This window comes from Ambystoma mexicanum, chromosome 9 (genome assembly GCF_040938575.1).
Source record: "Ambystoma mexicanum isolate Mex_15411 chromosome 9, UKY_AmexF1_1, whole genome shotgun sequence".
In the NCBI taxonomy this organism is placed as follows: domain Eukaryota; kingdom Metazoa; phylum Chordata; class Amphibia; order Caudata; family Ambystomatidae; genus Ambystoma; species Ambystoma mexicanum.
In genome coordinates this window covers 606,663,035-606,676,789 of record NC_090931.1, presented here as the reverse complement: position 1 = coordinate 606,676,789, position 13,755 = coordinate 606,663,035, and the positions used below count along the sequence as shown (strand labels likewise).

Genomic DNA, 13,755 nt, shown 5'->3' with positions numbered 1-13,755 from the left:
GTACCCGGCTGAGTTTTTCGAAAGCCAGGATTGTGACTTGCCATCCTTGGCAGTTCTTTTAAGAAAAGAGTCAGTTGGTCCTAGTGAGGGGTTAATGCCACCCTTTCAAGTGAACCTTACCCATCATTACCTGTATCCCGTGCCTCTACTTATAGATGCCTTTTGGGCAGTGATGGCACATACGCATTTTATGATGTACTCTGGAGGATGTACTCTGGAGGTAATTGGAAAGGTTGCAGCTTGTTCTGCAATTAGCTGTCATAAGCGCGTAGATCTTACGCAGAAACCGCTCTGACATGCATGAGCTTGCATCAGCGTCGTTTTTTAATAGGCTGACACGAACGCCCTGGGATCGGAGCCAGTGATGTCTGTGCTGTCTGGCTGTAGCCCCACCCCCACCCCCCATTTCTAGGTATTCTACTTCTTCTTGACGATGATTGAATTTCTGCACGGCTTCACGCACATGTTCAGCGTTACAGAGCAATGTCCTGCTGCTTTCTTTCCTCTCCCTTGCATTGCTGTTTACCCTTTGGTGCACGGCAAGGCCACACATCTGTGGGACCAGCTTGGTGTGGCCCAAGTGATTCAATGCAGGCACTTTGATATGACGTGCTCTAAGAAGTGCCTATACAGTCTCTCCTGCTTCAGTGTGTTTGCCTATGTGGGTTGTATGTTACACCTTAGTTGCTCTGACTTTTCTTGGGGGTGCGGTTTTGTTCATGAAGGCAGAATTATTTTAACACCCTTTAAGGTGGTGCAGAGGTTTGGACGTTAATTGTGGTTAGTGGCTGTTTGAGTCAATGGTACGCTGACTCCCCTCAAACGCTCCATCTCCTTTGAGGCGAAACATTCTACATATTCTGGACAACCCATGGTTATCCTTTGTCCACCATCAAGGAACCACGCACTTCTGTAGTGTCAGCGATCATTAAAAAGCTCTCCAACTACTTTACTTCAGATATGAAGTGGCATTCATAATGCGCCTGTAGACCAGTGTTTCTAGGCCACACTTTCATGTGCTCATTGTCTCTTGTGCACAGCACTGCCTCACCTGTGATATGTCCTGTCTCCACCACAGTTGGCTGCCTTACCCCCACTCCACCATACTCCAGCCCATCTTTGCCTATCTCCCAGGCACCAGATGTGCTTGGCTCGTTATGTGCATTAGCAAAGATCTACATACACCCATGGAATGCCGGCACTAACACCCTGTCGTTTTCTCTCTCTCTCCCTCCTCCAGGCGGTGCGGTTGGAGAGCTCCTATCAGAACCGCACCAGGTACATGGTGGTTGTCTCCACCAATGGTCGGCAAGACACGGAAGAAAGCCTGGTTCTGGGAATGGACTTTGCCTTCAATGACAGGTAGGTTGAGCGCCGTACTGATTGTGAGCCACTAATGGCCCTTTGCACTCCTCTCCCCTTACAGTTCTCCTGCTACCCAGCCTTGGGGAGAACACAATATGCCTGGTGGCTTTTTGGCTTGTTAAGATTTCTTTCATGCGGGCTTCCAGCACTTAGTTGGATGTCTTCGAGCTAGCTCTCAGAGCTGGTATAGAATGGCTAGGATATGTTGTCTCAGTGGCTGGGCCGAGTAACCTAGAAATGCTGGCCTCAGTCTGGCCAGATTCCTTGTTAAAGGCTAATGATCTGATCTATGCTGCATCCATAGTACCTTCCAGGCCTTATTGGGCCATGCCCTCAGAATGTATTATCTGGGTCTGCAATATTTGCCACCGTTTATTATTTTTTTTTTTCCTCCCTTCAAAGCACCCCTTTCCCTTTTAATTTGTGATCCCACATTTAAGGCATAAACTGCACTGTGGGTTCACAAATGTTCAGAGGGCAGCCCTTTATTTTCAACTGTTGCTTGGAATAATTAAACTAAAGTAGCTTTAAGTCAGCGTTTTGCTTTGACTGACAGATCGGTGACTCTCAAAGATGTCCATCAATCGCATGAGTTCTTGCTCGAGATAATTAAAGTTAAAAAGCGTGTCCTGATCCGCAGGCAGTTTCACTTTAATCCGAGTTTGAGAGACACGGACGACTGCTCTGCCTGCCGTCTGGGACGCTCTGTATTAATAACCCAGCTGGCTGTCTGGTTGCTAGGAGAAATAGTCAGTTTTGAAATCGCACCTGTGAAAGTTGCGTTGTTTACTTCTCCAGATGGCCTTGGCTCCATTTCTTTCTTAGGCAAGATATTCAGACTTGCTCTTTTGCCGCCTCTAGCGCTACTGCCCTTCCCCAAACATCAAGGCCCACCGACTCACCCTACATCACGGGAAGGACCTCGGTGCAAAAATAGATAACTGGAAAAGGACATGGTGTAAGGGGCTAAGTGGGTTCTCCTGATCGGGGTTTGGAACACAGTGTGGGCGTTGCTGAGAACATCCCATGACCAGGCCTTACACAACGGGCGCATCTCTCCTAACCAGGCACGAGGGCGAGGACATGTTTACATATTTTGTTGCTAGAAAGCTCCTTGGTACATCGTTATTGCACAATGTTTCCCGAGTGTATGCAGTTGAACCTATTGGTTCTGCACAACAAGAGAAAATATTTAGATTCTATTTTGAGCAAAAATGCACACCTGCAGAAGCTTGTAAAATGCGGCATCTTCAAAGTGGACACGTAGTAGCGCATCTCTGCAGAGTAACTCCGAGGTGCATTGTAACAGTATATATCTTTGTGAAACAACTTGACTGAAAAGATTCACAGCACTGCCACGTTGTTGGCGCAAAGATTTTATGGACTGAGTTAGCATTTGATTCTGAAAACGAAAGGCATGCCACAATGTTGCAGTTTGACACACTGTCATACTGAGCAAATGAAATCCCCTCGCGGCCACTGGTCTGGTGTGAACTGTAGGGAAGGTCTCATTTTTGAGGGTATCCTTACTATTGACCAATTCCCAACTCTTCACCATGTTTGGAAGAGGTTTCTGACAAGAGGCACAGTGGAGGATGGCACTTCAGTTTGCAGAGGTCTCCTGGCTCCTAGACTTCACACTAGCCGTTCCTGAGCAGTTGTGTCGCTGGTGTAGCGGCTGCAGCCATTCGGTGAAGGCAGAGGGCCACGTCAACGATTAAGGTCACAACCTTAACCACATCCACCTCACCCCCCTCCGCTGAACACGTGACCGGGCCCTTCTTGGCCTTTGTTTTCTAGATCTTTCCGGTGCACGGCGATGGAGAGGTGTGCCAGGACTGACCAGGGGAGGAACTTTTTAAGGGGGGGTGGTGTGGAAGGAGCGAGTGTCTTTTAAATGCTTGCATCTCTCGAAGATACTCTTCATTTTCTGGAGCTGGCTGTGTTTCTGCGTTTTTAAACCTCCCTCCCTTAAGTGATTCTCTGAATGTAGTTGGTGGTACAGAAGCTGTATAAAAAGAATTCTCGAATTGTTTCCATTTGTCCTAGTCCGTTTATGAAGTGTAATAACAATGGTGCAGAGACTTGTTTCTAATTGCAGTCGCTTGTTATGATGGAAGAAGCTCATGGGACTCCTTTGTACATTTAGGGTAGATTAAAAGAAGACTAAAGTGTCATCTTAAATTCATCTCCCAAGATTGTGGGATGGTCGGTGCTTGTGGAAGGCCTACTGGTCATGAAGCCCATGCTCATACACCATGGTTGTCCAATCGGTGTCGAGTGACGGTGTGCATAGATGGTCCTGGTTGCTCCCCATGTGAACATTAATTTGTAAGCAAGATGGTAGGTGGGCTGATGTGGTAATTGCCATGCTATGTGTACCGTGTGTGGATACTGCCATTGCGCCAATAAAAGTGTTATTCTTTGTCTGAAGGAAAGTGGTCTATTATCCTGTATATATTTTGGAGAGTTTTGAACAAAAGCAGTGAAGGCCTTTGTTTCCCCTGCATTGTCTGTCCTGTAGGGCCTGCAATGGCCTCTTGTGTTACCTATGATTTTTAGTAAAACCCAAATCCCAGTAATTCCCTTCTGTGTTTAGTGCCACGATAGATCGCAGGGCACCAGTGCCACGATATGGCGACCCACTTATCCTAATCTGACTGCTTCTGCCTTGGCTAGTGTTCAGATCCGATGTGCAAGAACAGAAGCTGTTCATAGCTGGCTAACTTGACTTTGAGCCTGTCACTTTGGACAAGGATCCAAGTCCCAGTATTTTTAACTGCGATTGAGACCTGTTGCTAGGGACTCGTGATTGCCGCTTGCTTAAAAGCTGTGCTAAAAATAGAACCACCTGGTGATCAGTCCACATGTTTCCGTCAACTCGTCACTTTCAGTGGACAGCGACGAGTTGTGTGTTGACGCATACTTGTGCGTCAGCCATTTTGGGCACACCGAGCAGGGATTGGTTGTTTCCTGTCCTTTTGTAAGCTAGGTCCAGGCTCTAATTGGCCCTGTATAGTATATTATTTGTAATGTGCGAGACCAAGTAAAGCAATGATGCAGGAAGAGTACATTTTCTGCCATTGACACTTGTAGTTTTAATTTGTGTGTGTGGTCTACCTCTAGAGATCTTTCACCATGCAAAGTTGGGTAGTAAAGGACTTGGGTTGAATCTGCAAACAACCTTTCACCTGATGACGGTGGATAGTCACTACCAGCCCCTCACTCACTAGCATCACTTAGGAAATGCCTACCTACCAACCTGAAGTTTTATGCAAATGTGCTTCTACAACTTCCAACATCCAGTCCCCTTGACCTGTTACTCCCCATCCCAATGACACCTGCTGAGGTTGCATTACTAATCCGAAAAGTATGAAGAACAGCCCTCCTCTATCCCCTGTCCTAGACCGGCAACCGCCAAAGACCTACACAATCGCCTGTTAAACTGACATCACAAAAAAAGTGAGTCATCCAGGTGCATCAAAAAGCGGCCCCCTTCTTCTGCTGGTATTGTGGTTAAGAAATCAGCATGGAGAAGAGCAGCCCTGACCAATAGAAATGCACTCCGTGCATCTGCCGTTCTTGCATACTTTTTGGGTATCTAACAGTCTTTTGACTTTCCCCATCCTGCTAATGCTTTCTTCACCAGGAAATTGTGCCCTTACGTTTTCAATAAGTTACTGCCATCATGTCTCCTGGCGAAGGACACCACCTTCCGTTCCCTTGCAAATATCCCATGTATTCCAAGATTGCCTTCAAGGAGTATAAGGGACGATTGTTCCCCTCCTGGCAAAATATTTTGAAAGGTCAACGCACCCCTTCATTGGCTAACCTAGTTTTTGATGTCAATGATAACCTCATTAATCGTGTGCTTGTTGGGGAAACTAGTCCTGCCCTGTCTGCAGCCACATGTAGTCCTCTGATCTCCTGCATCTTAAAATAATAAAGCATCAGTACCATTCCTGTGCCTGCCACCCCTGATGACATAGCGCTATACCCCCCCCCCCGCGATTACTGAACTGACCCCCCAGGGGGAATACCAATAAAATGGCCACTATTCTATCACAAGCCTCCCTAATCATGAGTACTGTGCCCCAGGGAATGCCCACTGCTATTGGGGCCACATTTGCAGAGGAAAGGACCTCGGCTGTGGTTATCGGTCTCCCGCACCCCCTTTTTCTGTTTATAGGAACCTCCGTATTTATCATGGTTCTGGCATCAATCACTCGAGGTACTGTGGGTGGCACCACTGGGCTCCTGTGCAGTGGGCTAGACCCCTGTTAATTTGGATGAACATTACCACTTAGATTGTCACTTGGTGCACTGGGGAGAGAGCACCTGTCACCACCTTGGGGACATCCCCTTCAGTAATCTGGGCGTGGAGGTAGGGGAGGCGGCCTTAAGAGGAACTCCCTTCATTCGTGGCCTCTTTACGCCCCTCTTCTATTGGATTGGCTCCTGGTATCTAGGGTGATTTTAACTGATCTAAAACGTGGCCACTCCGCCCCTGCCCTGAATCACCCAATCAAAGCAGACAATAATTCCTTAAGGGCATCTGTTTTGTTAAGCTTTTATTGAACGCTTCCTTGTCAAGCGACCCTGCTATTCTGTAGATGTTGCCACTCTCACATCACTGATCTGCTCTATGCTTTTGCTAGTACTCTTTGGCATCATTCTGCTTGAGCACAAAGCATTTGCCGTTTCTCTTTGCCAAGACTGCAGCCACCTTTACAAATCTCATCGCCACATTTCCCACTGAAAAACACTGTACCTCCTAAAATGAAACTGTGGCATGTAACTTCCACTAACGTTTAAATGTGGAAGCCTTTCAGTACAACATCACTCCAATAGAAGTAGACCTCCCACTTCATGGATTGAATCTGAGACCATGTATGTAGAAGCAAGCTACCTCTGTGCTACAACAAAGTCCAGTTGCACAATAATTCCTCAAGGCTGGGCTTTCTCTACCAGTCCCTGCATTTTGATTGCTGAATGCTTCCCATCCAACTCCCCACCATCCCCAACAACGCCACCAGGCCTCACTTCTCTGCTTTCATTAGAAAATATGAACCGTTTTAGCATTATGTTGGGCACCCACCAACATTTTTAACTCAAGAGGGACTCTGCCTATAAAGTTTGGAAACTACCGCCGTAGTGCTGCTCACATTGCACACTTCCTCCACTTTGACCCACACAATTTCCAAATTGTCTCAGGGCCTTAATAATTGTCACTTTTTAAATTCAGGGCTCCATATGGCTCACGGCCCCCACCGCCGCACCAACCCCGGCGTCACCCTCAGTTCCTCAATTTGGAAGAAATGTCAGAATAGTGATTTCTTTGGGGGGGGTTTAAAAGGTATGTTTGTAAGGGCGAAGAATAACGTGCCAGAAGCTTTATAACAAATGCTTTACTTAAAAGGGATGTGGGGATGAGGGAAGATGGAAGGTAGGGTCAGTGTGCATGGGATGGGAGAGAGGTTGACGAGCAGAAGACCAGAGTACCCACGCAAGTTGACACCTGCAAAAGTCTCCATTGTTCCATGTTGGCCAGTCTACTACTAATGGCCTCCTCCATTTCCAAAGTATCAATGTTTCGCATCTTGGTCTTCGCCCACATCTTCAGAAGTTGTTGGCAGTCTGGGAAGCTGGCGTGTTTGGAAATGTCATTGTCGGACAAGATGCACATTAAGGTGATTTCCACCTACATCGCCCTTGCGGAAATGCATGTACTCAGTCTGCCACCATTTGCAGAAGTGAATCTCTGGCTTTGGCAGCTAGATCCAAGCAGGGCGAGACGGAGCAGGAAAACACCAGACAAGAAACCGTGCAAACATGCGAGTGTTGCAACAAAAAACGTTGCTTGGAACTACTAAGTTATTTGATAAATAATTCTTCGTACACTTGGGACTCTTTAGTAATTGGTCATTTAATTTTTTTTCTCACTGTGCAAGAGTTGATGTGGGACATATGCCCATTTGTTTGGAAGGCTTCATGTTTTTGACTGTGGTAGCAGTTTTTTTTTTTGGAATCTCCTGCTTTTTCTCTAGTTAGTTTTGGTCCTGAATAATTGCGTGCCATGCTCGTGGCTCCCCGGGGGCACTGCGACGGCTGAGCATCTTAGAGGGACATGACGCTGTGGGAAATCTGGTGAAAAGGGCTCACTGTTTTACAAATGACTGTCCCCAAGTGTATAAAAAGAGCATGTTTTGGGGGTAGCGCAAAGGCCTCTAAATTGATGCTTATAGTAGAGCATTTCCAAATGCTTGTTTTTTCCAAAGGGTGAAGTTGGCCTTGAAGTTTCCGGTGGCACCAACTACTTTGTAGTGGTAAAATGGCCGCCTAGACCTTGTTGTGTTAGGAAAATGGCTGAAGTATTCTCTTTTCGGCGAAGTAGGGAAATCGTTGCATTCCCACATTAAGGAATATGGGCTGAAACTGGTTCACCCATAGTTAGATTTCACATGTGAATGGACGTTTCCCATATGAATGGTGGTCAGGAAGGAATCAAAGTCCTGAGTCACCCCAGTTTCCTGCCCCCTTGCACTACACTTATAAACTTTTTTTTTTTTTTAGGAATCTCTTGTCCGCTAGTACTTAAGTGCTTGGTGTGTGCTCTACAGCAGATCAGCCAGCATGTCCACTGCAGTGCCATCAAGCCGGTTGACCGGTAGCGTCGTGGCCTTTGGTTTCTGTGCTCAGATCAAGTTGAGGTGTGCCTTGTGACTGTAGCACCTTTGGTGCGTGGCATTGGGAGGAGAGAGGGTGGGAATGTAATGGGAGATGGGTTTGAAAGCTTCGCTGCTTACCTACTGTCTTTTCTTGTCCACAGCACCTCCTGCACCATGGGGCTGGTGCTCCCCCTCTGGAGTGACACGCTCATCCATCTGGACGGCGATGGGTAAGAACGTCTTGAACCTGGAACTCCTTGTAATACGCACATGATGTCTTGTAGCGTTATTCCCAACCTGTTCTTTCTGTACTGTTAAGCTACAAATAGCATCGCTCATTAGGAGCCAAGTCACTTCCCTCTACTTGAGGTGACTTCTAGATCGGTCATTTTGCATTCAGAAAGGGCAGTGATCATTTGCTGTTATTAGATAGTTGTTACCATAAAATCTGCACCATTTTCCCATGTTCCTCTTTGCCTCCAAGCCCACTGACATTCCAGCACAAGCTTGCACCAAAGTGCCATATTCTGAATCCCTTGCCTCCACTTTAACGGGTGATAGAGTACTTGTAATGGTTCCTCATGCCACAATACCAACATGAACTCTTGGACACAAGGTGGGCAATGCCGGTTTGTCATCTTGTTGCTCTGTTATAATGGTCAGGGCGATTGCTTTGTCAACTTAAGTTCTAAGAGGTAGTGTAACCTAAACTTGTATGTTTCTCTACAGGGGCTTCAGTGTCTCAACCGACAACCGAGTGCACATCTTCAAGCCTGTGTCTGTGCAAGCAATGTGGTAAGACTTTGTTTGGAATCAGTCTGTTATGCTCTTAAGTTTGATGGTTGGCTTGAGTGAAATTAGGACTTCTGATCTTTGTGCAAGTGGCTGCAAGGCCCGGTAAGAAGGGTGCATATTCAAACCACCTGCCCGCTGCAAGCAGGTGGGAGCGTTTGGGTTTTTGCTTTGCAATAATATTACTTTGCATTGTACTCGGGACCGGACGTGCAGTGTCTTTCTGCCTCTGAGGTACATAGTACCATTGTTTTCCTGTCATTGGAAAAGAGTGGCTAACCAGAAATGAGCAGACCACGAGGGCCTGGGCCATGGAGAAGAAATTACTTTTGTTGTAATCCTTATATTGTAGTGAATTTTAAGCTGAAACGCCTCTAGACTCTCTATCGCAGCTGCCCACTTTTTAACACTTGCAATGAATGCCAAAGAATATGTACATGGGAGCTGTGCAGTGTGTGTGGAAGCATGTGGCAGACTTCTGCATACCTACCACTCCTTATTGGAGAATCCTTTCCCCCCATTTTCAATATTTACGGATACTCCCTATTTTTCTTATTTGGAGAATCATTGTTCCCCATTTTTACTATTTATGTAGGGGTATGAGCAGGATTTCTTGAGTGAATGTATTACAACTACACCCCTCCACACACACGCATTGTTACATGTAGTCTTCTCAATAGCTCTGTTTTTGCAGTCCCGCCTGTGGGAACTGCTCTACTATTGCTGGGGAAGAACGCCCTAGTGTAATTTCATAAATGAGCCTGCAGCCTCCGACAAGCTGACGATATGGCACAAAAGAAAACCTGTAGCCTTCCTACTGTGTATAAGCTGTTGTGTATACTATCGGTAAAATCCTCATTTTTTTTTTTTGGCATTGGGCATGCGCTTTGTTGAACAGTCTGGCCCTCTGCACCTCTGAAAATATGTTGAAGTATCCGTTTGAGTGGCTTATTTACTAGAGCCAGAAAGGCAATCCGCCATGAGGCACAAGTCAAAGCATAAATGAAATTGAGTATCTCTTGCAGGTCCGCTCTGCAGAGTCTGCACAAAGCGTGCGAGGTGGCGCGCTCGCACAACTACTATCCCGGAAGCCTGTTCCTCACTTGGGTCAGCTACTATGAGAGCCGCATCAACTCCGACCAGATGTTTGTCAATGAGTGGAATGCCATGCAGGATGTGCAGTCTCACCGCTCTGACTCACCTGTGCTCTTCACTGATGTGTAAGTACCTATATGCATTGGGGGCTTTGGTCCATGGAAGTGTGGAAATGGGCACGCGATAGGGGATGCGGCTGAGAGGAAAGCAGTCTGGAATGGGAGTCCACACTTACCACACTCTTCAAGACCAGAAGGCCTACAGACGCAGGAACACGTTTGGTTATTATGTTGTGCTGTTGGCGCTCTGGATATTGGCGATAAGGGAGTAGGGGCAGAGGGAGATAAAGTATCCAGAAGGAACACATTTTTGTGAGCCCGTGAAACTGGACAGTTTTCAGACTCTAGGGCTGATAAAGACCACATGAACTTTGCTTGGCATATTCTGATAGGCCCATGTTGACAGAGCATGTAGCAATATTTTGACCAACTGTGAAGGATAGAAACAATTCATCTCGAAGAAAGATCCTGTAAACTTGAGCAACACAGTTATAAACCACGAGAAGTCTGGAAATAATTATTTGCTTCACTGCACTGTTCAACCCGCTTGGACGTCCACCAATGTCACTTTGGAGTGCTTGATTCATGTCCTGCCAGTGTGCTGGGCCAGTGGGTCGCTATGGTTAGGATGGCTGCAGTGCGTGCGTACTCCATGCCTAGCTGATTACAAGGGCTATTTTTGCTGCCTCCGATAAGCCCCTGGGAGGAATGGGTAGTGGAATGCATCCCTGGCTCAATGCTGTTCTGTTGCCATGTAGGGAGACCGATCTGACTATGTTCTGGAAAAGGTAAATGAAAGGACTGCTTGTGTAGTGCTAGGTGTTTGGTCCGATCTGGTTCCCCACCGCAGTCCAAGTCAGGGATGTGTGTGTATACTTGAGACTTTGATGGACCCTTAAAAGTGCTGCAACCGGTTTTAAACTATTTCGGACTTGCCATAAACATAAAGGTATTGTTCTTGAGAAATTAGAAACCTATAGTAGGCATTCTGTAGACTTCCCATTCACTCCCAAGTGGGGGCACGTAATCAAGCAGGTGACACCACTTTAATTGCTCATCGGGTTATGCAGCTCTACCTAGCTGCAGGTGTGTTCAGCAGCAAAAGGAAAAATTGTTTGAGGAATGCTGCACAGTGTGCTTGTGTACACAATGTAAAACAGCATTTTGTTGTAAATTGGAGTATATGAAATAATGATTGTAGGAGAAATTGAACATGACAGTGAATCAAATAGATATCCTCTATTCTAGGACACGAGACTGCGAGTCTGTTCTTACCATAAATTTTTACGGGGAAAATGAATAGTTGGTTTTGGCCTGCAAGAGTGCAATTTTAGCAGTAAAACAACGGGGAAAAGTTTAGCAAATAAATTGATCTGGATGATTCTTTCAAACGGGTTGCGGGGTGGGAAGCACCAGAAAAGTTAGATTCTCAGACCATAGTTAAGGTTCAAAAAGTGCCTTTCCAGTAGTAGGTGCAAGCAAAGGTGTCATTTAGGCATGTGCACACGTTTCAAATCACTGTTAAATCACATAATTAACTAACCTGACAATATATAAATTGCTGTAGTACCATGTTGAGTAAAGTGTTTATTTGTAGCTTTGTTGGCCGCTCCTCGATGGGAGCCTACATTCAGCAGTATATATAATAGTGTGATCCTAAAAAACATTTTACAACTATCACGACTGAAAGAAAACGATCACCTGCTTGTAGCCATTGTTCTCTGCAGCATTTTGCACCACTCCCCTTTCAAGTCACTCATCATTCACGCATCTTAAGTGAGTGCCATAGACCAACAAACTCCCCATTATGCACACAATGCTGTGCCTGCAGTAATCTGCAATCCTGTTCAAATGTAAGAAATAAAGACAAACTGGAGAAGATCTGTTCTGAACTCAAAGGTTGTTTTCCAGTGCTGGTAACAGTTGATCACTGTGGGTGCAGTCTTAAATTGTAGGAAGGGTTTTGGTTTTCCCTAAAATCAGGAGTTCAGAGTGACAATTTCTTCCGGATTCCAAGTATGAGGAAATGGACCACAATTACATGGCTGACTTCCTATTCCCAAAGGTACATTTGATTTATTTAGCACCTTACCTCCCTGCACCCCCAGATTTAATTTGTCCTGGAATCAACTGGGGAGGGGTTCGGGTGGGGCGGGGGACGGGTTCTGGTGGCCTACTCTTTTTGGTGAAGCTGTTTAGTTGTAATGTGATGCTGGCTGAGCTCATTTAATTCAGATGATGTCCGTAGTCCATTAGTTCAGAGTTAATGTGTCTGTTGCATAGAGCCATATCTAACTTGCCGTTCCCAACTGGTGGGCAGTCTGTCTCATCATTGGTCCCTGGTCTGAAGTGCTGCGCCGGCACCGATCACCACCATCATTTGCCAACTAGCCGATGCTTTTTAAATATGTTGCATAGCACTTGACTCCAGGACTGCGCAGACTGTTTGATACTCTGTCAGGGTATGTGTTCCAGGCGGCGCATGTCCCCCTAAATAAATGCGTGGGCGAAAACGTTCAATGTCAAACCCGCCCCTGCGGAGCAGTTGGCTATTTGGAACCGCGATCATCTGCACTTTAGGACTTTGGTGAGCCTGCGCGGTGAAATAGTTGATAGCTGGTAAAGCTCGTCCCGAGTTGCACTCACCTGAGCTTTATGTGCAACTGCTGCACAAAACAGCAAATTATTCTCCTCTTTGTTTTCATGCAGCCCAACTGAGCGAGAGCGAACCGAACGCTTGATTAAAACCAAATTACGGGAGATTATGATGCAGAAAGATTTGGAAAACATCACATCAAAAGAGGTGAGCAAGAGGCGACGATATGTATGTTCATGTTAGTGTTTGCATGTTACTGTTATGAGTTACATGAGACGCCCTGGAGGAATGTTTATGCAGGGTACTGACGGTCTCCATAGCATTACAAATCTGCGCAATCATAACGGGTGGAACAAACGGAAACCCCTGTTGGCCGTATTCAAATAATGCTTTCTTTTTGGCAACGTATGGGATGTTAATAGGATCCAACCGGGTCGCCTTCGAGGTTAAGTCCTTTTTAATGCATCATTTTATTACCCGAAACCGGAACACAGACGCTTACATATTGCAATTGGTCAAACTCATGCATGGGGATGGGGGAGGCGGCTGAGAGATGGGGGTTCGTGCGTACGTGCGTGTGTGTGTTGTATGTGTTGGTTTGGGGGAGTGACGGGTGGGGGGGGACAATGAGCAGCTCGGAGGGTGTGGGGGGGGGGGGTGAATCCTCCCGAATATGTAAAAAAGAAAGGGGGAAACCGCATTGTAATGGTCTCTAGAGAAAATGCCTATTTTCCGATCAAAAGAAAATCGATCAATGGAAATCTGTCTTTTCTACGTTTTGGAATTCACAGTAATAACATGGATGCAGACTTTGTATCCACCGTCCTTGGATCCTTGAATTACCACTGCTGAGTTTCTTGTAAATGTACCAGCCCTGTATTTTTACGCTATAAAAAATACAAATAAAATAGGAGCATGCTGAGTTCTCATGAGGTCAGGGCGGTGTTAGTAAAGAGTGGGTAGATGGTAAGTGATGGTCTTGCTATTCACAGTTATTTTCGGCATTTCATTTGTTTATAGTGCACCTCTTACCAACATAGTGGTCTACCAGCGGTGATTGTCTGCTAGGAATAATTTTACTATATTGCACCATACAATGGCCTAGTCATTCAATGTCTTGTACTGTTCTGGCTATAACATTGAATAAGTTTACTATATTGCACCATACAATGGCCTAGTC

General features: G+C 46.0%; 1 protein-coding gene across 3 annotated transcripts in view; it reads left to right on the top strand.

The window, feature by feature from the left end:
* Positions 1–13,755, top strand: part of SSH2 (slingshot protein phosphatase 2) — an 878,905-nt gene that overhangs the window by 822,950 nt on the left and 42,200 nt on the right. For all 3 annotated transcript variants that reach the window (XM_069615249.1, XM_069615247.1, XM_069615248.1), the window contains 5 exons: positions 1,241–1,362; positions 8,195–8,263; positions 8,763–8,828; positions 9,851–10,045; positions 12,689–12,782. In XM_069615249.1, coding sequence (XP_069471350.1) covers positions 1,241–1,362; positions 8,195–8,263; positions 8,763–8,828; positions 9,851–10,045; positions 12,689–12,782 — 546 coding nt within the window. The remainder of the gene's footprint in view (positions 1–1,240; positions 1,363–8,194; positions 8,264–8,762; positions 8,829–9,850; positions 10,046–12,688; positions 12,783–13,755) is intronic.